At 39.1% G+C, this 25,678-nt stretch overlaps 1 protein-coding gene across 9 annotated transcripts in view; it reads right to left on the bottom strand.

Moving 5' to 3' along the window:
- LOC130175847 (AP-3 complex subunit beta-2) overlaps positions 1-25,199 on the bottom strand; it is a 48,689-nt gene extending 23,490 nt beyond the window's left edge. For 5 of the 9 annotated variants that reach the window (XM_056386444.1, XM_056386447.1, XM_056386443.1 and 2 more), the window contains exons 1-10: positions 24,941-25,199; positions 9,303-9,378; positions 8,659-8,733; positions 8,243-8,338; positions 7,882-8,042; positions 7,364-7,430; positions 6,350-6,532; positions 4,847-5,044; positions 3,013-3,110; positions 26-80 (exon numbers count right to left, since the gene is read on the bottom strand). In XM_056386444.1, the coding sequence (XP_056242419.1) occupies positions 26-80; positions 3,013-3,110; positions 4,847-5,044; positions 6,350-6,532; positions 7,364-7,430; positions 7,882-8,042; positions 8,243-8,338; positions 8,659-8,733; positions 9,303-9,378; positions 24,941-25,053 (1,122 nt within the window). In that variant the 5' untranslated portion in view covers positions 25,054-25,199. Of the gene's footprint in view, positions 1-25; positions 81-3,012; positions 3,111-4,846; positions 5,045-6,349; positions 6,533-7,363; positions 7,431-7,881; positions 8,043-8,242; positions 8,339-8,658; positions 8,734-9,302; positions 9,379-17,646; positions 18,366-24,940 lie in introns of those variants that run through there. The other 4 variants (XM_056386438.1, XM_056386440.1, XM_056386439.1 and 1 more) reach the window with 2 other exon arrangements.
- Between the last annotated feature and the right edge of the window lie 479 nt (positions 25,200-25,678).

Below are 25,678 nucleotides of genomic sequence, written 5' to 3'. Positions count from 1 at the left end.
AAAAATACCACCAGGTGTAACTCACCCTTCTCTTGATCGTCATTGTTGCCACGTTCTGAAGAACAACATACTGGACTTCACTGGAGGAAGAGACAGAAACAGGAGAGATTGACGGAGAGTAGGAATAGAAAAAAAAGAGATATTCAATAAAATGTCCATTTGCCTTCCCCTGTGTACTTGACCTGAGACACGCTGTGGTCATATTGGAGGGCCACAGCTCTTCACAGCAGAAGTAATATTTATTATCAAGTCACTCCAAACTTGGCTCCACCCAACATCAAGCTGAGTAGAGGTTTAATCAAATACCTGAAGTGTGCAGAGCATTTAAAGCTGTGAAATATTCATTTAAGGCAATTTCACTTAGCCTCCCACCTGCTACACCAACTACTGACCTGCTGGCAGCCATTAGTGAGCATATGAATGATGGTACAAAAAAGTCGGCACCAAATTGTCAGAAGACCTGGTCACCAAATTTAATTAGTGAGAAAAATAGCAAAGCAGTTAGACTATATATTCTGACAAACAGGGTTACATTTGCTGAAAACTAAATTAAACTTCTAAATCTATTCATAGAAACATTAACATCTGCTGCTTTGTAAAATGATCCTGCTGGATAAGTAGTTAACAAAAACGTGTTAGCTGACTCTTCTCAAGCGAACAATAGCTATGCCATATTATTAACACCATAATTCCCCAAAAACTTTAAAGGGGCTATTTGTAAGTTTTCTCTGCCACCGAACGTGGTTTCTTGCCAGGAGCGGGTGGTGGTGATTGTTGCTCGACAAGAGCTTTGGTCATCGTCTTTATAATGCAAGAGGTTTTAATTCGCCCTCTGAGCAACGCTATGTCTTCAGGGCAGATTGGAGGTTACAAACTGGTTTAGTGTGCTAAGTAGAGGAAAAGACGTGACAGAGACAAGACAGAGACATTTGTGTTGCTTCCCACTCCTGGAAACAGCTGTTGGTGAGCAAAGGAATGAAGTTTAATGCTGAACTCACGATGTTTCCTCTAGACTGGTAAGTAAACAGCTGTTAATGTTAACGCTGGCTAAGTAGCAATAGCAAACCTTACAAATATTGGATGTTAGCCGTCTAGTTTTAACTCTGAGTTGGAAATATGAGAAATTTCTCACAGCTATGATATCCTCACTTGACGAAAACAGTGAAGTGTCAGTAAAATAAAAACATTTGGCAAAATGGCTGCAAAGCCGCTATAATTAGTAGTCACATCTAAATAAAATCCAATATTAACACTAATACAATCTTTTCAGCTCATTTAAAGTCAGCTATAAACTATTTATTTGTATCTGGTTTCATTTTTTAATAAACCACACAAAAATAGTAAATCTAATTTATTTATCTGGTAAGACTGGAGGTAACCACCCTGGAGTAACCCTAACCCTAACCCTAACGCATAGGACTCCAGACCTGACTTTTCATCTTCATGCATAGCACATTGTACTTTTCTGTATTTTTTGACTGCTCTAATGAAATTTAGTTTTCAATTCACGTAGCTTTACATCTGAATTTCATCTGCATTTGGGGAATAAGACCAAATAAAAAAATGGTTTAAAAAGTTGTGTAACTTTCTTGCTTAATATCTAGAAATTATTATTCAAGGTGGTAAACCAATGTAGTTGTAATGAGAGCTGAAACACCACTGACTCCATACAAATAATGAAGTCTAATGAAACATAATCATACAATACAATGGATTTCAGACAAATCCCCCACAGGGAGATGTTGCTGTTTGGCCTTTTATGAATGATGATCTCATTGCAGCACACACCGAGCCACAAGAGCACTTGTTCAATAAGAAGCTGACAGTCTGCAGGACTTACAGCCAAGAGGCCACCCATGTGCTGTCATCACTCCTGATGCTTTATGCCTTCATGTTTACCTCAGCCTCACTGAGCTCCCTGTTTAATTTCACTTTCTCCATCAGGGCTATAAAGATTCGTTTTACTCCCCTCACTTGTCATTTTCTTGTTGTCATACTGTTTTCCGCATTGCTGAACTTCTGGTCATTACAGCTTTCTCTTATCACATTCAGCTGTGTGTTTTTGTCAGTTTGAATAGTGTTTTGTTCCTTTTCAAGTTAGACTCATGAACACATCTCAAGCCTTAGCTCTACTCTCAGCCACAGTACAATAATGTTGTGAGATGGCTCACTACTACTGGCTCAACTACTTTTGGAATGCATCACTGTCGAAATCTATAATAATAATAATTATTATTATAATTACTATTATTTTAATAAACTTTATGCTTAATGCTTCACAGGCATTAAAAAACATAGTGCTGCAATCATGAAATGGAGACTAGAGCACACAATGAAAGATGCCCTTATAAAGGATTTATAAACAGTTTATAATTAGGTTGTTAATTTGGTTGCTAACACTTTATAAATCATAATTAAACAATTATAAACAAGATATAGGCTCACTATTTGGCAAGATCAAATACTACTCATTAATCATATTAACGACCTCCTACCATGTGTAAAACACATCACCATTTATTAATGAGTTACAATAAGGCTCCTTTTTACCAGTTATAAATACTAGTAACTCATTAGTAAGATACTGAGTAGTTAGTATCAACTGGATCTTGTCAAATAGTGAGCCTGCATCAATATCAGAAAACTGTGTTATAACTTGTTTATAATTGTTTATTTATGATTTATAAAGTGTTAACAACCAAATTAACAACCTAATTATAAACCATTTCATTATAAACGCGGTCTCATTGTAAGGTGGTACCAGAGTTTGAAAGGAGGACACTGAGGTAAACGGATGGTTACTCAGCTGAGGAGCCCTAAAGACAAATGCCCTACCACCCTCTGTCTCAAGCTGAGCTGCAGACCTAACAGAGCGAGCCGACGAGCGAGAGTGTAAAGGGTGAGAGGGTCAATGATATAAGATGGGCCAGGCCGCTCAGTGATTTAATAACAAGCTGTGGCTTATCAATCTAAATAGACAATTTATTTGAAATGGTAGCCGGTAAAGCTCACCTGTGGCTCCTAAGGAGACGGACCAGGGCCTTGGCGATCACCCCAACCTCTGCTTTAGGGGCAAGATGGAAATACAGCTGAGCCACAGCCATCACCACCTTGAACGTGCAGGGAATGAGAAAAGAGAAGCAGGGCAACATCTTACACAGTGATACAAGCTCACAATATAAAATACAGTAAAAGGATGAATAACATGTACCAAGTCTCACTGGGAAATGTGTCTAAAAAGCTTTGTTCTCTGTGGAAAATTCATTAATTACAACAGTATATTACCAGTGCATACAATTCCTTACACTGCCTCATGCTGCAGTGCAGATGTGTTGAATGTGTTTTGCTCTGGGCTAAAAGTGAGAAGATTAAAAGGTTTTAAAAGTTCAAGACACGATCTGGCAATAAATCATTGAAGTTTGTGTTGTTTCAGTCCTTTAAGGTCTCAGTCAGCATATTGCACACAATTTATACCTGCATTAACTGATTCTTTTTTTTTTGGACACTTAGCAGCAGCACAGCAAGCTATGAACATGACATTGATACATTGCCTTATAAAGATGTTGTGGTGAATGTGTTAGCAAATGGAGCAACAATAGCTCAGTCCAAATACAGCTATGTTTTGTTCTCCTCCACCTCCTGAGGGAAACATCTGGCTCTTCAGCTGCTTAATGCTCCCCTATGTTCACTGGCTAGTCGCTAACTTCATCTGTTGCTGTTTGGTGCTGAGAAATTAGTGTACAGTTGATTTTTAGAGCCTTTTCTCTGAAAACTGCTGCCTGTTGTGCCGAGTGCGGTGAAAGTGAACCACAACAGTAAAGCCAGACAACTGCAGATTCAGGTGAACACAAAAGGCCAAAAACTTCAGTTCCTCTAATGACCACTTGAGTCTGGCTCCAGCAGTGAGTCAATCCCCATCGACTCTCATCTTAAAATGTCCAACTTTACAACCGAAATAAACATGTTTACAGCCTGGTACAAAAAATTTTTTATATAACTCACCTGTTTAAATTTTATGAAGGCTTAAAGTTATACATAATTGATTACGAGTCACTTTAAGTAATAGGTGGGTGAGTGTATGCTTGCCAAAAACCAGCATGCACGAAGTCTCAACTCCAGACACGCCCCATGTCTTTGCCCATTTATGGATTTTGGAGCAGCCCTCTCTGAGCCTTAAAACTGCTCTTCAGAAACCTATGGGTGATCACAGAGGCTACGCCCATCTTCATATACAGTCTGTGGGAAGCACATGTACGTGGCATTTTACCACAGATATTCACTCAACAAACACTCAACAAACTCAACTATTTGAAGTGACATAAGGGTAAAGAGAGTCCATTTATGAATTGCTTACTAGGTGCAACACAATATGCTGCGTTGAAAGCAATTACAGAGGACATTGATAGACATAAGTAACACATGCTTTCTTTTTACGCAGCCTAGAAGCTTAACAGCAGAAGACAGAATAATGTGTGACAAGTGGATTTTATAACATCTAACATGGAACAAAACAGGGCAGCCAAGGTGACCACAGCAGTACTAATGCAGTGTGATGCTTTATTAATTTCCTTCAGGAAATTGTCACTTGTCCCCCTTTCAGAGCGCGAGGTCAGCTCTGATTAAGGACACTTCAGCTGGATGGATGCCTGCTAATATAAACCGAGGCCTTGATTATGAAGACCTCAATTAATCACTACACTAACCTGCTGCTCGAAGTAGAATAACTTGGGAGAGGAAACAATTGCATTCTCTGCCATGGTAACTGGCTCAAAAGGAGAATTAATGGACTGTGCTGTGTTACAATGATGTCAGGTGTGTGTATATTATAAAAGTGCAGTGGTCTCACGGCTGCGTTGCGGCTTTGCAGCAGCGGCTTTGTGTTCCTCAGCAGCAGCCGGTGATCTGGATCCATCACGTACGGTTTCCTCTTGGCCATGGCAGCAACCTCGGCTTTCTTCTCTTTCTCCTCCTCGTCTTCATCCTCATCTTCATCTGAGCCGTAGAAGGTCTTCTCCCCGCCGCCCCCCTCCTCCAGCAGAGACTCCTGCAGAGACAGTGGTGATTACAAAGTGTGCTGGGGGGACAAACCAAGACATAAACCTCTCTTGCATGGAAAGTAGTTACTGGCAGCTTTAAAGGTCACCGTCACCACAAGTCACCAGATGGTCATTTGCTCTTGAATATATTTGATTAAAAAAAAAAAAAACAGCAGCACCATGTATGAGAAACATTATCATTAGACTTCCTGATGTTAGACAAATTTTTTAGTGCAAAATATTTTTCACTGCATTCACTGGGAATTACCACAATAACAATGTTCAACACGGTATGACAACATGGTTGCTCATGAGAAAAGACAGGTGGGTCTGAAAAACTGATAAACACAGAGAAAAGAATCACTAAGGCTGCATCGGAAAAAGAGGAAAACAATGAGAGGATGATTTCAATTTATACCTCTGCACAGTGACACTGGCAGGACTGGGAGAATATAATTAATCCAACAAAATAACAGCTGTATTGTTGCAAAAAAATTTGCACCTATACACTTTTGTTGTATAATAATCTCCTCTAAATCCCATTCTTATGCAAATTAGTTGTTGGTGACAGCACACAGTGAGTAAACTCTTAGTTTTTATAGTTTGTATTAACTGCTGCAACAATCAATGAAACACTGAATCAGTATATGAAGTCTTTTATGTAACTGAATTCATTGATATACGGTACTACACTATAAGCTGTGTCTGTGTATACAATAATAGAGTCAAACATTTTGCCTTTGGTGTGATTCCACAGTGTAACATGAGAAAACCGCAAAAGAAAAAGTATAGTAAAGATAGCTGTGTGAATAAAGAGTGCAAAAACATATCTAAAGTTGATTAACTGATTAGTCAATGGACAGAAAATCAATTGACAAAATTTTTCAATTTACTATTTAAGTAATTTATTAATGCCACAATATTTGCTTGTTCCAGCTTCATAAATGTGAATATTTGCTGTTTTCCTGAGTTTTATTTTCCTGTAAATCAAAAATTTCTTTGGTTTATGGACAGTTGGTTGCAACAAGCGACCTGAAATCATTGTATTGAGATGATGGGATGTTTTCACTATTTTCGATCATTTTATAAACTAAATGATTATCAGCTGATTAAAAAGCAAAACAAAATGTCAGATTTATAAATAATGAAAGTCATTTTTAGTTGTTGCATTTAACTTATTAAACACTAGGCTAATAGGCTTGACATTAGTCTTATCACCACAGAAGAAATAAATAAAGCTGATCAACTACAGAGGTTACACTTTTATGAACTCATGATTTATGACACACCAAATATTCTGTATTCTTACTCACATTGATGTTGGGGTTGAGGAACTGGGTCCTGGCGTAGCGAGTCAGCATGTTGATGATGACGACCTGCCCCCACTCTTCCACGTCGATCAGAAGGTTACACAGCTTCCTGTAGTTCTTGTGGATCAGGTCGATGCGCTCCGGACACACCTCTTCGAAAGCCATGACAACGCTTCCTGCCACCAACTGCAGCACAAGTACAACCACACAACAGATGATGATGTCAGGGTGATGTCCTTGAATACCTTATGTCAGGATGGTACATGTGATCTCTGTGGATTACTGATGCACAAAATACTGTCAACATACAGTCACATCTTCTGATGAACTAGAATTAGATCAGTGTGGTTGTACGCCTCAGCCAACCAGTCAAGATGCAGGAAATATTAGCGTAGATAGCTTTGAATAATGTTGAATAATGGTGTTTTAGCAGAACATCATTATGATGTCACAGTGAAGTTGATCATTTCATCCTTTTATCTCATTAGACCTTTGTGTTAAATTGTGTCAGAATTAGCAAATAAATTCTTGATTTATGATGAAAAAACGTGTTTTGTGAAGGCGCAGTGACCTTAACCTTTGACCTTTGACCACCAAATTCAAATCAGTTCATCTTTGAGTCCAAGTGAACGTTTGTGCCCGATTTGAAGAAATTCCCTCAAGGTGTTCTTGAGATATTGCGTTCACAAGAAAGTGACTGACAGAGAACCAGACAACATAATGCCTCCGGCCTCAGCTGTCACCAGCACAGAAGAAAACCTGTAGCTAGTGACTGAAATGCACAGCCTGTCTCTGTTTTTGATATATTTCTGTTACAACAGTTACAACAGCTCATGCAAGAACTTAAAGGTGAAGAGGGAGAGTGGTTAAACAAATGATAAGCCGTGAAACAACTGAAGAACTGAATGCAATCTGGTGCTGTGCACTCTTGTCTTTTTCAAACTTTGAATTGCATCAGTTGAGAAAAATCTGGTGAGAAAAGAAAAAAGCGAAATCAACAAAGTTCTCCAAACCCACCGTGGTTTTGTCAGCGAGGAGTTTCTCTATGACTTCAATCAGCTGGTCCTTCTGCTCCGGATCCAAACTGAGAGCAGAGAGAGATAAGTCCCTTAAATGCGTGAAAGAGGAAATGTTGGAGAAAGATCGGTTGTGCTTCAAAATTATACTCAAGAGCATAAAACAGAAGGATTGGTGAAGGATGTACTTTTTACTGCCATGAATGGCTTTGATTTCACAGTGGCAATAAGTCATAACATTTGATCTTAGCCTTGTGGTTCTCAGACTGGGGATTAGAAAGCTGCAAAGTGAATTATGAATTCTCAAAAACAGATTTCTGAAACACAAATTCATTATCTATGATTCTTCTAATCATTGTCATGATAAATAGTACGCGTCTCAAATAAGTGCTGAAGTAAAATAATCTGAAAAAGGAAAATGAACATCCGCATTTGAGTTCATCATGGTGAGTAACCTCACAACACTGAGTCATAGCTGTTTTGTTTTAGGGTCCTTGTAAAAATGTCCTTGTAGGTCACCTGTAGAGTTTAGGAATTGCGTGAGCAGCTGTCTTTCTCACATATGGAGACATGTCGGAGGCAGCTTCTTTGATGGCCAGCATCATTATGGGAACGATGATCGTGACTCGGATGCTGGAGAGGACTCTCAGGGCGCTGGCTCTGATCAGCTGGTTCGGATCCTGCAGAAGCACAAAGCAAAGATTTTATGATGGTCGACAAGGTTATGGCTTGGTTTAATGTGATTTGATTTGAAAAGACTATAGTGCACAGTGTTAATAAAAATAAGATTAGGTAAATATTTATTCTTAAAGTTTTATTCTTAAAGTTTTATTCTTAAAGTACATCCACAGACAAATGTCACATGTGAAAACTGCTGCACCTTCAGACCACGCTGAAACGTGGAAATGGAGAGCAGAGCGAGATCCTGCTGCTCCTCAGCATAACGCACCAGATAGACGTAGACCAGCTTCTTCACCTGGAGGAAGTGAGAGGGAGAGAGGTTGTTAAAAAGAGAAGATTTAATCCAAATTATGTAGATTAGTTCAATTTTTTTTCACTGAGATAAATCTAAGATAAAGCCAGGTGATAAAAACCTTAAATTTAGTTCAGGTGAGATAAAGCCAAACCCCACCGGGCTTTTAAAAAATGTGATAAGATAATGCATAAGTTACAAAGAAAATAAAAAAATAAAAAATAGAAAATAGAAAATGCCTTTTTTTTTTTTTAACATAAAACTACTCAAACTTAAGAAAAAAGGGCAAATAATACATGAAAGCAACCGGGCTCATTACAAACCTCTATGTTTTTGCAGGCCACATTCTTCACCACAGCAGGGAAGAGATCTGACGCGTTTTTACCTCGGGCGATCATCTGCAGAGATAACACACACCAGAAAACACAATGAGGATTTCACAAGGTGATATTTTTCAAGTGTTTGAATCATTTGTAAGAGGAGGTCCGACTTTTCTTTTTCATATTCTATTTCAGCCCCTTTAGATGCTTTTCCTCCTCTTTCGTCTTCTCTGTCCCGCAGGGATAATGAATGAAGAGATGGGTGTGGAGCTTCAGAAGCAGGAATCTGTCACAGATGATGAATATTTAAAAGCTGACTGTGCAGTTCGCATCTCTTGCCACCATAGTTACACCATCGGAAACTGCCTCTGTCTTAAAGCTTCGGGATCTTAACTACAGCACAGTTTTTAATTGGATTGTGATCTACAGCTCTCATTACAGCATCATTATACAGACATCTTTACAATCAAAACTATGAAATCGATTTTGGTACCGAGAACAAGCTTTGGGTGTTTCCTGTTAGCGTAAATTAATAATGAAGAATGCTGTGTTTTGCTCAGAAACTTTCCGTGCCTCTGTCCTTCACTCGTCACGCAGCCGAATCTACTGATCAGTGAAATCCCAGAGTAAACATTATTTATACTCACAGCCACAATCCGCTTCATTGCCTCTAGCTTCAGGGAGTCTTTGTTGCTGTCCAGCATCTCCTTCAGGTCGTCATGTCTGAGGGGAGAAAACAGTGAAAATTAGCTCACAGCTTGTTCATATTCAGTTCAGGCAATCATAAAAGACTCGGACTTCCAGGGGCCTCACACAAGAAATGCAGACCTGTTTTACAATTTCCAAAATGTATCAAACTCTGCAAGTGTGGCCCAGAAAAATGATTCTCTTTGAAGTGGGAAATCCAGCTTGCAAAATATGGAAACCTTCGAAACAGCAGCTCATAAAAGCAGAGTAATTGGAAAGTGACATAATCCCCAATACATGCCGACGTCTCATAGAGAGATTATATGTAGATATTTAAACAAGGATGGGGGTGGGGGTGGGGGGGGGGGGCTCAGTTCAAAACCAGGAGGCTCTATTAGTATCATACAAGCTCACTTCTTTTATATTGGGTAACCAACCATGATGTAAACATAGATTCTTATAGTGAAATAATTAATCAAGCAACAGAAAATTTATCAGCAACTATTTTGATAATTGTTACATATTTTTATGTAACATGAATCTTATGTGACAGTAACACTAAATATCTTTGGGTTTTGGAAGAAATCTGAAGATCTTTAGGAAACTATGCTGGACATTTTTCACTATATTCTGACATTTTGTAAACCAAACCATTAATTAAGAAAATAATTCATTAATAATGGAAATAATTGTTAGTTGCAGATCTAATTCTAATATTTCCCAACTTATTTACTACAATTGCACAGTAATTATCACCTAGTAATCAATACCTTATGTTTATGGTTGTGATTTGGAGAAAAACTTGTTTAGAAATTCATAGAAAATTGCAGAGGGGGAGAGGAGACTTGATGTATAATACATGAAATAAAATTAACTAATGCCTAAAATCCTGTAAAAAGCCTTTTATTCTAAGCACCAGCTGCATGTACCTCTATGTACCCACTGAAATGTGTCTGTAAAAGTATTGAAAACTGTCATGTACCAAAAGTCAGTATTTTTTTTATTGCCGTTTTTAACAGTGTGTGTGTGTGTGTGTGTGTGTGTGTGTGTGTGTGTGTGTGTGTGTGTGTGTGTGTGTGTGTGTGTGTGTGTGTGTGTGTGCAAACCCACTTGACATGTAACTCTCCGACCATGGGAACAGACTTTTCAGATCACATATGAGAAGCAAGATCCTTGTGTGGGTGGATGTAAGCTGACATCTCCACACTGCCACGATACAAACACACATAAACAATACTGACAGATCCTACCAAACCTGCTGGGAGGAACCTGCAAACAACGGAGACGACAGATCCGCGCAGACAGGATCACCGCTGCAGCTCCCAAGATAAAGACACAAGCCTAATTGAACACTGAAAAATTCACTGATGACATTTTGAGACAGGCTTGATATTGTTTTTTCCGCTCCCTATTGTTATATAATAGAAGACAATAATTACTTCACCTTTGTCCAGTAATGAAAAACCTTTTGAATTTACTCTTATGAACCCTTCATGTCTGGTTCCTTTTTACGTGGCCGAAACAAGTGGCGAACACGACGCTGACATGTCACCATGCTGATATGACAAACTTGGGAGCAAACAGTTGCTCATTTACACAACCAGCAGTTACAGAGCAACATTATCATTCAGTCCAACATTCACCATCTTTTATCTCTGTTTTTGGGTCTCTACCAACTCCTGAGGGAAATATCTGGCTCTTTAGCTGCTAAATGCTCCAGTATGTGGAACAGATAGTTGCTAACTGTGTCTGTCTGCTGTTTGGTGCTCAGCAGGTAATGAAGAGATATTAGAGCGGTGAGAGAGAAATATAAGTATTGTAATAATATCAATTACAGATGTTTTTATCGACTGCACCATCTAAGCCTACGATATCCTGCAATGTGAATCAGTTAAAATACTGACATGTGATTGGTAAGATGTTAAAGGTGTAAAAATGGATTGTAGCAACACCTACATGCTGTTGAAACATACAGTATATGACCAGCACTGGATATGGACATCTTATCGTGGGGTATACATGAATTCATTTAATTTAGTCTTATTTCATTTTTTACAGACATTACAGACATCACTCTAAATATGGCAGTGTGAGTCAAATGGGTGATTTTCTAGCCAGGTGTCAAATTATCCCTCACATTAACAACAAAACGACCAAATCAAACCAGAGCAGGCAGATGTAACATAAAACTGGATAAACAAAGAATCAGAAATTATAAAACAGAGTGAGTCCATCTGCTGTTCAACAGTTTGTGATGGAACAAAATTTACTATTAATTTCAGACTGACAGCAACTGTGTTTTTCACAGATTAAAAGTCTAATATTTTAAATGCCTTTATGTCAAGTAGTTATAATGACACAACACCACTGCCTATATCCATAAACAAAAGTTTACACCACCAAACAGGATGAATCCACCAGCAGAGAGACTTTTACATCTGACCCGTTTGGAGTTGTAGGTCTGACGGGTGGGGTTTGGTTGGTGGTGGGTGGGGTGGCAAAATAGCTGCAGAGCTGCACATTTCCCCCAACTAGTTTCCAAGGCAACAAAGGATGCAATAAAATGAAGTTAAGTGATTTCCTGCCTTCCTGCAGCGCCTTTGTTGGATTTGACACTGTTTCCATGAGGGACTAAAGGCCTGTGGAGAAGAGCTGAGGAAACAGTGATTTACTCCTGGGACTATAGGCTCCCCTGAGCAGAGAGCTGTGGCCCTGGATCCTGTCCCTCACACTCCTGTAGCGCAGGTGCTGGATACAAAGCAATTCAGAGACTCTCTTAAACAAATGCACACAATCTTATTACCTCTGCCAAAGAGGTTATATTGTTTCTCCTGTTTGTTTTTCTGTTAATTAGCAGGATACAAATCTATTAAAATCATTTCAATAGTTGAAAGTTTTTTCATAGGCCAAAGAAGAACAAATTAGATTTGGATAGAGCCTCCATCTGACAGTTTATAAAGAACTTAACATTTTGGCTTATATGTAAATTTTGGATTCCTTCCTTCCTCAAGTTGAATGTTCATTTTCGTCACACCTATTTTCCCACCTATTTAAATTTCTTGCGCAAAGATTTTCACCCCTCCTCATTCATATTTCACCCAAATGTGGTTCATTAAATACTTGCATGAGCCTAAAAACAGTTGAATTTGTTTTTTGATATGCTACACTTCTATCATGGCTGTATTTAAATGGCCATAAGCCTGCAGTCATGAATCTGACTTCCTTGAAATTTGGCAGAATTTATCTTTAAGTCCTAATACTCCTGGACAGATTTGGATTATTTATTAAAAATCATCACTGCCAACAGCCAATTACACAACCATATGCAGATTTTAATTTCTATTAGTAAAATAACAAATAGAAGCTTGTATATGTGAATATGAGTCCTGATCTTTAGAGTTTACAGCAGTGAATGGGGGCCTTGCAGTCTGTAAGGAGGTTGCTGCCGCAGAACACAGTTAATTTATCACGACTCTGCCTCAAGTTTAAGTGTGTGTGTGTGTGTGTGTGTGTGTGTGTGTGTGTGTGTGTGTGTATGTGTGTGTGTGTGTGTGTGTGTGTGTGTGTGCCTGCACACGTGCGAGTGTTTCTGTGTGTGTTTCTGTGTGCTAAGAAGTATTTTTGCAGTCGTCTTCATCAAAGTGTTAATAATTGCATTGCATGAACAACATAGTTCACTCTGTCACACACTTCAAAACCTAAATTCATCAAAGAGAGTCAAATTAAACCTGACAGTATCTATAAAATTCTGTTTGTCAGGGATTATTTTTGGACATGAGCCGTGAACTGAGTATGGTCTCTTAGTTACAAATATGTGGCTGTGCCCCAAAACAAACTGAGAAATATACTCAGAGATATACTCAATTTAAAGATAACTTACCATAAGCACCGAGTGCCCAGACATGAGGATGTGTAATGCTAATTCAGATTTTGAGCAGAAAATTATCGTCCCACTGGTTAATTTCTTCCTGTGAAATCATGATGATGGGTCGCAGCCTTTGGCCATGACTCCAGAAATATGTGCATTTCTATCAACTAGTCTTTTTTATTACAGCCTGGACCTCCTCTAACCACTGTCTTTGAAGCCAACTTCTAATCCCGAAATGTTATTTTGTTCAGTTTCTGCAAGATTTAAAAGCAAAACTATGAAATAAAAGGGAAACACAAAACACCTAAAAAGGATTTCTTGGTGACATAGTTTGGATTTCTATACCTATTACCTATTTCTATTTGTCATTTGGTTGTGCATTTTTGTATTTTCTTATACTTTTAATGACTGCACACACAGTTTGTCTATACCGATGTAGTGGCTCTTTGAGGCTAAAGCTAAATTGTAACATCAGCAGCATGCTAACATGCTCAAAATGACAACGCTGACATGCTGTTGGTGCACAGGTGTAATGTTTACCATGGTTGCTATCTTAGTTTAGTCGTTGGCATGCTAACATTCACTAATTAGCATTAAACACACATTATAGTTTGGCCTGGGAGGGTCACTAGTTTAGCATATAATTTGGCTATAAACCAATTCATTACAACTCATTCAACAGTTGTTGAGACATTTCACTCAAAACCAAAAAATCGACCTCATGGTGGCGCAACAGGAATACTAAGGGGATCACCAAAGTCATTCGGAGTCATTCTCTGGGGACCATGAATGTTTGTACCAAATTTTAAGACAATCCACCCAGTGGTTGTTGGAATATTTCAGTCTGGACTAAAATGGTAGAAAAACCGACATTACCATCCCTAGAGCCAAATCGCTAACATGGCTAAAAATCTAAATCATCATCAATGGTCTAGAAAGCATTAGATTTTAGCATCTGAGGTTGTCTTTTTTTTTTGCTAATCATACAGTTAAAAAGATGATGTGATTTTCTGTCGACAACAGCCTCACTGAACGACACTGCTTCGACATGACCTTGCTTGTTCCTAGGATGTTCTCACTCTCTCTCACTACACATAAAACCAGCAGCTCAATGCAAAGAGCTCACAGCCTCTCTCTGGATGTTATCTAAAAAAACAATCTCAGAAACAGGATATCCCATCACTAATTCATGATTTACAGGCCAGCTTGATGAGTAAACGTCTAAATTTACCAGCCACTTTCAGTTTTCTTACCTGCAAAAAATCTAACATTTAACTTGTTAAGAAAGAGGTTGGAGAAGAGTATCAGTTTACCTGTTGATACAAATGCCGTTTACATAGTTTTGTTACAATATATAAAAATGAGGGCTGAATGATTTGCAGAAAAAATCATATTGCGATTATTTTTGGCAGATATTGCAATTTGCATTTCATGTGGAATGGTCGTTTTTGCATTTAATTTTCACAGAGAAAAATATGAAAATGATGATGATGTGATTTTTGTTGGGTCTTGTACCAAGCAAAAATGTTTCTTTGCATTCGGAGAATATGATTTATTGGCCGGGCCGTCTATGTGAAACCAGGTTGTGACACATTTTACCTTTATCAAAAAAAAAAGTACCTCCTGCTTTTCTTTGTAGCTCCTGCGATTTGGATATTGCACTTGGCCATATTGCGATTTTGATTACATTTCGATTAATTGTATTGCCCTAATAAAAAGGGTTCATTTGTTTCACAGCCCGTGTTAATGAACAACATTGATCAGCCCCACCGATTACTAAAGTGAGAGGTATTCATTGTTTGATGACAAACAAGCTTGTAGAAAATCTAATTAAAACTAGACCTGAAAATATTGATTACATTTGCTGCAGCGGTAACCAACCTCAACCCAACAATTTGCAACCACAGAGAAGCTATACATGAATTATTGAGAGTAGCAGGAGTAGAAGTAACATGTAACTGTCTAATAAAAGTGTGACAAAATAACTGTTTAAGAAAATAATTTCCTCTTCATTGCAATCACTATAGGTTGTCTTTGCTGTTGTAAAACATAAGCTGCAGCAGCCTAACAGATGCTAACTCATTAAATGAGACGGTTTGACCCTGAAGTTATGAATGAAGCAGACGACAAAACATTCCAAAGCAGTTCCAGGAAAAAGACAACAGCCCCGGGTACTTCACAGCCTTTCTGCTCGACCATGATGGACTATTACAAACTGTAAATGCTACCTCGGTGAAATATTTTAGAAATAAAGCCTGAGCATCTAAATGAAAAATGACCCTTCTGCTGATGCCCAAAGGGCCCACAGAAATTCTACACCAACACTGGTTCTCTCATTTCTTTGGATGTCGTCCCGTCCAGCCGAACAACAGCTTCATTTACAAACAGCTCTGAATTATTTAACCCACTGTGGTACAACAGACTCCACCGGCGGTCAGGTTACCTGGCACCACAGCCAAGAGATCAGTAGGAACCCTCCAGCTGGAAAGTCTCCATGGAAGAAGGCCAGTGTTCAATGATAAAACTTCAGATGCAATGTCATGTTGCTCACCAAGAACAGAACGCTGCACAGTCGCAATAACACGACGAAAAGTAGATATGGAAGTGTATTTGCATGAATCAGAGGCGAGGGAAAGCTTGAAGAGTTTCAGTTTACATTTCTAAGCAGCGGGTGCGGCTGTTTTACACAAGCTGACTTTTTCAAAACAGACTTGAAAAGTTTCTTGTTTTTCCACGGTGACAGATTTAAAATACGCCTCCTTAAATCAACAGGTCTGTGCTTTAGCAGAGCTCTTGTCCTGTAAAATTTAAAAGAAACGACGACTGCAGTTTGTAGGTATGACCCAATAAAATCCAAAACTGCAATTATATGTCTCTTGAAGAAAATCTATTTCTGAAGAGCCCCACTTTTGATGTCCATTTTAAAGGTTTGCAGGCTAATTAATTAAAAACTACTGCAGCTCCTACAGCCTTCGCATGAGAAACGTACTGTGGGTCTGATTCCTGATATGCAAAGACATATCTTATTCTAACAGCAACAATAAGTAGAAGCTATGGATTTTTATTAGGGCAATACAATTAATCGAAATGTAATCAAAATCGCAATATGGCCAAGTGCAATATCCAAATCGCAGGAGCTACAAAGAAAAGCAGGAGGTACTTTTTTTTTTGATAAAGGTAAAATGTGTCACAACATGGTTTCACATAGACGGCCCGGCCAATAAATCATATTCTCCGAATGCAAAGAAACATTTTTGCTTGGTACAAGACCCAACAAAAATCACATCATCATCATTTTCATATTTTTCTCTGTGAAAATTAAATGCAAAAACGACCATTCCACATGAAATGGCAATTGCAATATCTGCCAAAAATAATCGCAATATGATTTTTTCTGCAAATCATTCAGCCCTCATTTTTATATATTGTAACAAAACTATGTAAACGGCATTTGTATCAACAGGTAAACTGATACTCTTCTCCAACCTCTTTCTTAACAAGTCTATTCGCTTTTACAAGGTCTCATACCGGAGCTTCCCATCTGTTTAGGCTTGTGACCCTTCAAAGCGAAGCCATGTCTACTCTAAAACCAATTTTACATGTTGCAATATGTCTATGACTTGTAGGCAGCTCAGCTGAAGTTATCCTTAGACCAGAGCTGAAACAGTTAGTCAATTAAATTAGTCGTTCAACACAAAACACATCAGAGCTATTTTGCTATGAAATTGATTGCCATTTTTCAAACTAAAAAGCCAAATATTTCTTGGTCCAGCCTTTCCAATGGCTTTCTGGTTTATATAATTGTAAACCGACTGTTGCTGGGTTTTGGCAAAAAAACCTTGGACTCCTGGGAAACTGTGATGGGCATTTTCAGTATTTTCCGATATTTTAAAGACCAAACAATTCGTCAATTAATCAGTCAAATAATCTGTAGTTTAATCAAGGTTGCAGCCATAAACTTTCTTCCTGTCTAGATTTCTTATCTGCGCACAATAAGGTTTTATAATTAGTGGTCTCCAACCTTTTCAGCTGTGTCCCCTCACTATGAGGTACAGTTTACTCGCCACCCTTTGTCATATGTTTCATGTATCTGAGATTTGCAAGCAGCTCAACTAAAAGACAATATTTTATTTTAAAAGAGAGGCAAAAAGATCCAGGATTTGTATAAGAAGAGGAAAAATATGTGAATGTGTGTTGAACAGTTATATTTTTCCTTATATTATCTCTTACAACACTTAAGATTTTGAGGGTTCCCAAATCCCAGGTTGGGATCCACAGATTCAGTCCCTAATTATTCTGTAATTCCATTTTTTTAAGATCATCATCCAGGTGCAGTCGTTGTAATCTGCACTGGAAACGAAGGAGCTAAATTCCCTTAAATGTAACTGTGGCGTTAAAAGGGTTGAACAGGTCTGGATTCTCCTGGATTATCCTACCGCAAAGGTTGACTTTGGAAACTGCCGCCACCACCGCCGCCACCACCTTCCTCCAGCATCGCTCGTTCCTCCTGGTCTCCACCACCTCCTCCACCACCTCCTCCTCCTCCACCTGTACCTCCAGATCGAAGGTGGCGCAGCTCATCCGGCTGCAGGGCGCTGTACCAGGCCTGCTGCCCGCTGTCAGGGGTCAACACCGGGCTCTTGTCCTCCTCCTGGCCCTGGACCTGACTCTGCACCGTCTTCACGATGTTCACGGCGTTCACCGGCAGCTGCAGCAGCTTCTGCATAGTGGTCATGCTCGAAACTTAGTCTGAACCAAAAGCTTGAGAGCAACCTGTAGAATCCTGGGTAGATAAAGTGGGAAGACTGCAGTTTTCCTCGAGGTTGATCAGTGTGTGAAATCCTCCAGATCCTCCTCGAACAGTTTTCACACAGCAAACAGCGGCTTCTGTCGTTATAAATACTCCTTCCCTCTGAGGTTAAAGATATCCAATGTGGACATTTCTGGCAAGAATGATGCAACAAACCTCTTCAGAAATGCTCCAGCGGCTGCTCAACGACTTCTCCGCGGTGACAAGGCTGATATACTTTGCAGCCTGGGTGCTGTAATCCAGATCCACCGGAGCTCCACGGCACTGGAGGTTTTTTTCCTTTCTGTTACGTCCGAGTCTGTGCGCACCCAGCGAAGCAGCAGACATCAGCCTCTCAGTAAATGGATGCTCGGCAGAGAGGGGCGTGGAGTTTTATTTGCCATGAAGCCTCTCCTCTCGCGACTCCTCCCGCTGCTCATGTGGTTCCTGTTGCTGCACCAGTCCTTCTCTGCCTCTCTCTCTCTCTCTCTCTCTCTCTCTGTGTATACACAGGGTGTCCACATACACGTTTCTGAGCTCTCCAGCAATGACACAGCCTCTCCCATCTTTTTGCCACGTTATCACTCCCCCCACACCCATCATCACGCTTGTCATCTTTCCGTCACCTTTCCGCCTCTCCACAATAACCGGTGAGCAGGAATCCTTCATTCATGTTCAGTCTCACTCTATCACAGCTTTTCTTTATCTGCCTTATTCTGAAGTCACAGCCAACCAACAAATCTTTGCTGATACCCAACAGATGCTGTAAAGTATTCCTCGCTCCTCTTGCTCATTATGTTTAAAAATTGTCCTGTCTTATTCATTTTTAATATTCAGTGGGGTGCATTTTTTTTCTCGTCTTACATGACTCAGCTTTCTTGGCAGTGTCGTGATGAGGACACCTCTCTCTCTCTCTCTCTCTCCCTCTCTCTCTCCCACTCATTTCTGTTTGGCTCAAACCAAAATAACTGCCTTGAAGCACAATTCACAAAGCTCTTCCTGTGATCTGTAGCGGCTCAGTTAGGATTTGTTGACATTTGCTGAGGACTAATAAGATTTTTAACCTGTGATGTCAACAAGAAATAAACCCTGGGGCTGCAGCATTTACAGTGGGCAGTGTACGATGTATAAACTAAAGCAATGCTGGACAGAGAACAGAGATAATTTTTTCCTGTAGCTGCTTCAGAAAATATTTTTTTGACGCTGTAAGAAACTGGAATCTTTGATGTCTTAGTTCTCAATTTAGGAGGAAAGATGTTTTCTTTCACAAAACAATCTTCTCCATCTAACTTCACGAAATGGAAAAACATCACAATCATTATTCAAAACGGCCTGAGAAGATCCAGTTTTGTAAAACTCTTATCATTCTGACTACAAAAGACTGCTGCTGCCAAGCTGGACTTAAAAGCTTTTTTCTTTTTTTTAGTTTTTCTGCTTTTCTTGTCAAAACTTTTGTGGCTGATTTCGGGTGCAGTGCAGTGGTATCATACTCTCTAAATGAAAGAAGCTTATAGTAACAGAGCATCTCAAAGGAAATATATGAAGGCTTTCATGAATTAATAAACTCTCGTACGTCCTGAAGATGGATAATTCATATTCATCTGCAACTGAGACCGTAATGAAAAGAAGACTTTCAGCTTCACTGTGACATCCTCCATTGTTTTAAAAAATCCTGTTGTATGTGTATTTAAAAAAAAAAGGAATAGTTTGACATTTTGAGAAATACATTCATTTGCTTTCTGAGTTGAGATGAGAAGCTGGATACCACTCATGTCTATACATTAAATATGAGATTACAGGCAGCAGGTGGTTACCTGGAAACAGCTAGAAGCTTGGCACGTAGCCTCCTGTAAAAGTACAACATGTGCCAGTTAGACAAGTAAGATACAACATGTTAATGAGTTAGTTTTACAGGTGCTGATAAATGCCAGGCAAGCTGTTTCAGTCTTTATGCTAACATAAGCTTCTCATTTAATTTTCAGATTTTCAGCATGAAAGCAAAATATTTAAAACTTACATTATATATATATATATATATATATATATATATATATATATATATATACGCACATATATATATATATATATATATATATAATATTTCTTTTGAAACTGCAATTTTTGACTTTCATCAGCATTTTGTGGTGGTGGTGGGGGGCGGGGGGGCACAAGGAAGCTGAAAACAGCTTATGGTATGATGTAATTGACAGAAATTTAAAAAGAACCTGAAAAAAAGCCAAAGATCTCACAGAAACATCAGCTGAGAAAGACAACTGTCAACATGTAAAATACAAAATGATGCTTGATTTGACTCAAGCCAGAAATCCAGAGACTCTGACTCTGACATCTCAGAACCAGGCAGAGAAATGATCACTGACATCCATCAACAACACTGTTAAACCTACAACAGTCACTTCATGCTGAAGGACAGTAAACACCTTTTAAAAGGTAGGTTTTTTTGCACAGGGTAATAACACAGAGAGATTGACATGGTCTGAGAACTAAAGCAACATTTGACACCTGCCACGTTTCCAGGGAGACGACAGTGAAGTCAGCGCTTTCACCCTCGTGTTTACAGACAAACTGGTTAAACTACCTTCTCTGAGGAGACATCAGCTTCTGCAAACACATATCTGCATAACAAGAACAAGCAGCCGACGCTTTCAGACAATTAGGCTGGATTTAAAAACTAATGACTATGAGTTACTGAACAGCCTCAAGGCAAAACCTCATCTTCCACATCCAAAGGTTGCAGTTCACACCCACAAATCTGCCATCTATAAACAATGAGCTCCCTCTGCTGGAGACTTATAGTTACTGGTGCTTATTGAAGCTTGTTTAAATGAGCTTGACTCACATAGTCTGCACAGTTTCATTAGCAGCTTCAGTGGAGCAACAGTGAAGGTATATAAGCAGTGATGCAGTGCCATTAGACCTGTTACCAAATTGACATACAGTACATGCATAGAGAACACGTGTAAAATTAAATACCCACAAGTCATACAAAACAATTACCAAAATTAAAGTCTGCCTGGGAAAAAAAATTAACACTCTGAGAGAACACTGTGTCTATCTGTTGATTAAATTCTTGATTAATAACTTGGTCTATAAAATAATTAGCGAACAACTTCTAGAAAAATGTTGTAGAACACAGATAATGTTGTGATTCACAGCCCAAAGATCAGTTCACTACACAGCTGAACAATATGCAAAAAAATTATAGTTTGAAAGATAGGAAACTTAATGGAACTGAGCCATGATGAAAATAATAGATTTTTTTCACCTGTGTGTTTTATGCTAAGACGAGTCAATGGTCTACACCAGTACCTAAAACCAAGCTACGTGGAATTCAAACATTGTTAATTATATTATTTACACCTGTGCTTTTTCCACTGTGATGTGGAAAATGTGCGCAGTGATACATCAATCTGAGCAGAGGCCTAATCAACCCAAGTGAAAAGGTGTGCAGAGCCGTGAGCATATGTTGATGATACAAAGGCTCCTTTATGTCAATGAATTAAGCTTCATGACCCCCTCAACAACAATACTATTTTTCATTTGACCATTTCCAAATAAGTTTCCAAAGACAAGTCAAAAAGTCAAAAACAACCTACAGTGATGCCACGATGCACTAAAGAAACTGCCTTAATGTAGCTGTAAATTTTCTTTTCTTCCTCTAAATGTTTGTGAACATTGTCAAGTCAGTGAAGATCTGACTTGAGGTGGCTGTTCTGACTTCAATCCTCAGCCCAATTATTGTCTCATATGTTATCCTTAATGTCATCATATGGCAATAAAAAGATAATCATTGATTTCCATTTTCACCTTTCTTTATATAAATGCCTTCATCTCCTCCTCACAAAGTTAAAAAAACATTGCATCAGCATTAATCTACAGTGTCTTCCGTACTCACAAATCAACAGCATAAGGTCTTAGATATGAAAATATTACAACTAGTAAATTCAAGATGCCTAACAGTGAAAATCAGTTCCTTACCCAGCTGTAACCCAGGCCCAGACTGTTACATCATATTGCATCGACTAAGAATTAAAAATAAATAAAAGAAAGTGTGTCGTTGTGAAACATATAGCACTGTCTGATGAATAAAAAGTAAAACTTGCCAATGTTCAATAAACTATACAAGTAATTTATTATCTGTCTAGCTTTCATAACAATTAATCATGTCCAAGAACACCTCTCTGTATCTTACTCCCTCACTGTAAGTCAATTTCAGTGAGGATACCTACAAAAGTGGTAAGGTAAAAGCAGTTTAAATGAACTAGTGTCACTGGATTTGCTTTCTGAGAAAGCCGTTATATTGACGTCAGCCTGAGGACAGTCCTCCTGTATGTAAAAAGAAACCTGGAAGAACAAATTGTTCCTGTTCAGGACGCCTGACTTTATTTTACTAACTGACCTGACTGAAAAGTCTCCGCCTACAATGAGAAATCTGTTGATGCAGGTGGACTGTGTTTGGCAGCTTCATGTTTAAGACTATTCCTGTTGCCCAGATGAATAATTAAGCAGTTATTGTCCAATACACCTGCAGTAAGGGAATTGATGATCTAGCCTCTTTGGTGGACTGTTAACTGCATTGTGTTGCTTTAAAAGCTTACACACTAAAGGCTACATTGCAGTCATGTCCTATAACCAATAAATCTTTCAGTGCAACCATGGAAATGTGAGTGTTATCTTTTTGCTTTACATTGTTACCAACTGTATGAGTCTGTGTGTGTGTCATGACAAAATATGGTCCTGGAGACACCTACTGTAGTAGGAAATACCACAGAGGCAGTTTTGAGTAATTTGGCAAGTGTTTACATGTCTGTCTGTCTGTCTGTCTGTCTGTCTGTCTGTCTGTCTGTCTGTCTGTGTGTGTGTGTGTGTGTGTGTGTGTCTGTCTGTCTGTCCGTCTGTGGACAGATTCTGACAACACGATGATGTCACAACCTGGAAGATACAGTCACAAAGTGTGTAGTTGAGATCAAAATGAAGGCTGGGTTCGAACATGGTCGTGCTCGTGAGCACTTAGTGCTCATGTATTAACGTAGTGATGACTTCTAACTTCTCATGGGTCAGAATATCAACATGTTGATGGGTGTCGCAGCTGGTGTAATCCCATTGTAAAATGGTATCTAGTTCGGGTTCACACCAACCGCAACTTCCATCAATATGCTGACATTCTGACCCACAGGTCAGTAGTCATTATTACATTTTTACATGAGTTCTAAGTACTCATGGAGTCGGACCACACCCATCTTTGAACCTGTAAAGTTTGGTGACTGTATCTCGCACAGTTGCAACAGACAGACATATAAACATCTGCCAAAGTACTCAAAGCTGTCTCTGTGGTAGTCCCTGCTACAGTACATATCTCCAGGACCACATATTGTCATATAGAGACACACACAGAGTCACAAGGTGAAACCAAATACCAGCCCTGTTGTTGCAGCTCCCTGTGTGATGGCAGTCTGATATCTACTATGCCACTCATTTGCATGCTTACATATCAAAAGCTTAAACAATTAGTTGATTAATCAACAAGAAATTAATCTCTACACAATTGTTTCAGTAAATTTGCCAAAAAATGCTGGTTTCAGCCTCTCAAATGTGAAACTTTCCTATTCATTTTTTATGTTTTATATGGTATTAAACGGAATATGTTTGGGTTAAGAATAGAGCTGGACCGATAAATCAGCTTAAATTTGCGTATTGCAGATGTATTGTATTTGTCAATAACAACAACAATAAATTCCTGCACAGAAATGCTACTCAAACTATAGGTTTGAGTTCATTTAGAAACAGGGTCTTTATTATGTATTTATAGAACAGAGAAAGTTGATTTTGACTATAAAATGTCCCACTCATGTAAGAGTTCTGTATTAAGACTGACTGAGACTAATAAATAAATAAATAAATACTAGGTCATCCAATATATCATTATTGCATTTTTTAAAAATGCCCTAAAATATCAGTCGGGTTACAGTTAAGAATATGCTGTTCAGACTAAACAAACACTTCACAGAAGTTATCTCTTACTCTGGGAACTTAGTTTGGGCGTTTTTGACTTTTTTTTCTGACATTTTAGAGACCAAACAGTAAATCAGTGAATCACCAAAATATCCAGCAAATGAATTATTAAGGTCAACAGTTAGTTAAGTTTAAGCCCTTATTGTCATTATTATTATTGTTGATGCTATTGTTGTTATTACGTTTGTCTATCCACTGTGCTGTATGAAACAGACATCAAAAGGACATAACTGTGATCCTGAATGAGAACAAGGACAAACTCAAGACAAAAAAAAAACCTAATGAGAGGAAAAGCAACTCTTCATTCCAGACTTATTTTGTTGTTTTTTATTTAAGTATAATTGAATAAAGTCTCACATGTAATGTTTCTCTAATTACAGGTTCTAACGCCTGTTTCAGGTGTATATCGTCTCCAGGTGTACAGTGTGTGCCATGCTCACGCGGAGCTGCTGCCGCTCCGCGCGCTGTCCAGCAGGGGTGGTGCTGAAAGCTGGAGCTGAGGCCTGGGATCCCCTCTGACGGGCCTTTCACACCTCACCGCACGTACATGACATAAATGCTGCCAATTTAAACACCACAAACTCTCTGCTTTAAACACAGACCAGCGAGTGGACATATATTACAAGTCCACTCCAGCACCAGGCCTTTATTTGACACTACAGCTCAAATCACGGTGAGACATTCACGACCAGAAAAAAGCAGACGCCGCTTTCAATCACGGGCCTGATAAACAAAGTTCAGTCTGGTGTTTTTTAAAATTATCTTCCGTCCACTGACAGTAAAATACACTTCCTATTCATCGTAAGAGACAGGAAACTGCACCTCCCCCGCCACAAGCTGCCCCGGTACAACCCCCACAATATGACAAATAAAAACGGCGTCAGGCAGCACCGAGGCAGGTGGCTCCGTACCTTTTGTAGTCGGAGGAGAAAATCCCTCCGCTCGCCGGGTCGTGACCATATTCAGGCTCACCGACGCTTGACGACCCCCCCTTCTCGTCGTTGAAAGCAGAGCTGGCGGACATTGCCGTGGCTTTCTGTGTTTTCTCGCCCTCGCAGAGCAGCGATGGAGATTTAATGCAGAAAGCAGCGGGATAGACAGCTCTTAAAGGCGCACAGACACACCGCCTCTATCCCCGGGATGCTCGGTGCAGAGGGGGATGATGGGTGGGAGAGGAGGGGGCAGGGATGATGCTATCATCACGTGATTTTTCCAGATTGTAGTCCTTAAACCCGGAAGTATTTGACACATTTACCAAGCATCCATGATATTTCCTCATCTCTCCTTTTCCACGTTTATAATGCATTTTGTTTTACACCAAAGTTTCCAGGCAATGTGGAAATATGGTGTGTGGTTTGTAATTCTTCGTCTTTTTATGATGTTCATTACAAAGTGGGCAACTGCCCAAAAGCCTCAGATTTACTCCATATTATTTCTGTGCACATGAAAATTTGTATCACTGAAGTAGGATATCAACTATGACAGGTCCCCCAACCTCCAGCTTGTAGTCTTGTCTTGTAGACGGACTCAAAAAATCTAGTTTTAAATATTTTAGTTTACTTTCAGCTGTTGTAAAGTCATGTTTTTATCAAATTGCTGCTTGTGTCAAGTCATTAACACACAGAAAAGCTCAATCAAGGTCGTAGTAT

Source organism: Seriola aureovittata, chromosome 10, assembly GCF_021018895.1.
Source record: "Seriola aureovittata isolate HTS-2021-v1 ecotype China chromosome 10, ASM2101889v1, whole genome shotgun sequence".
NCBI classification, from domain to species: domain Eukaryota; kingdom Metazoa; phylum Chordata; class Actinopteri; order Carangiformes; family Carangidae; genus Seriola; species Seriola aureovittata.
The sequence above is the reverse complement of the archived record's forward strand: the minus strand, read 5'-3'. Positions and strand labels throughout refer to the sequence as shown.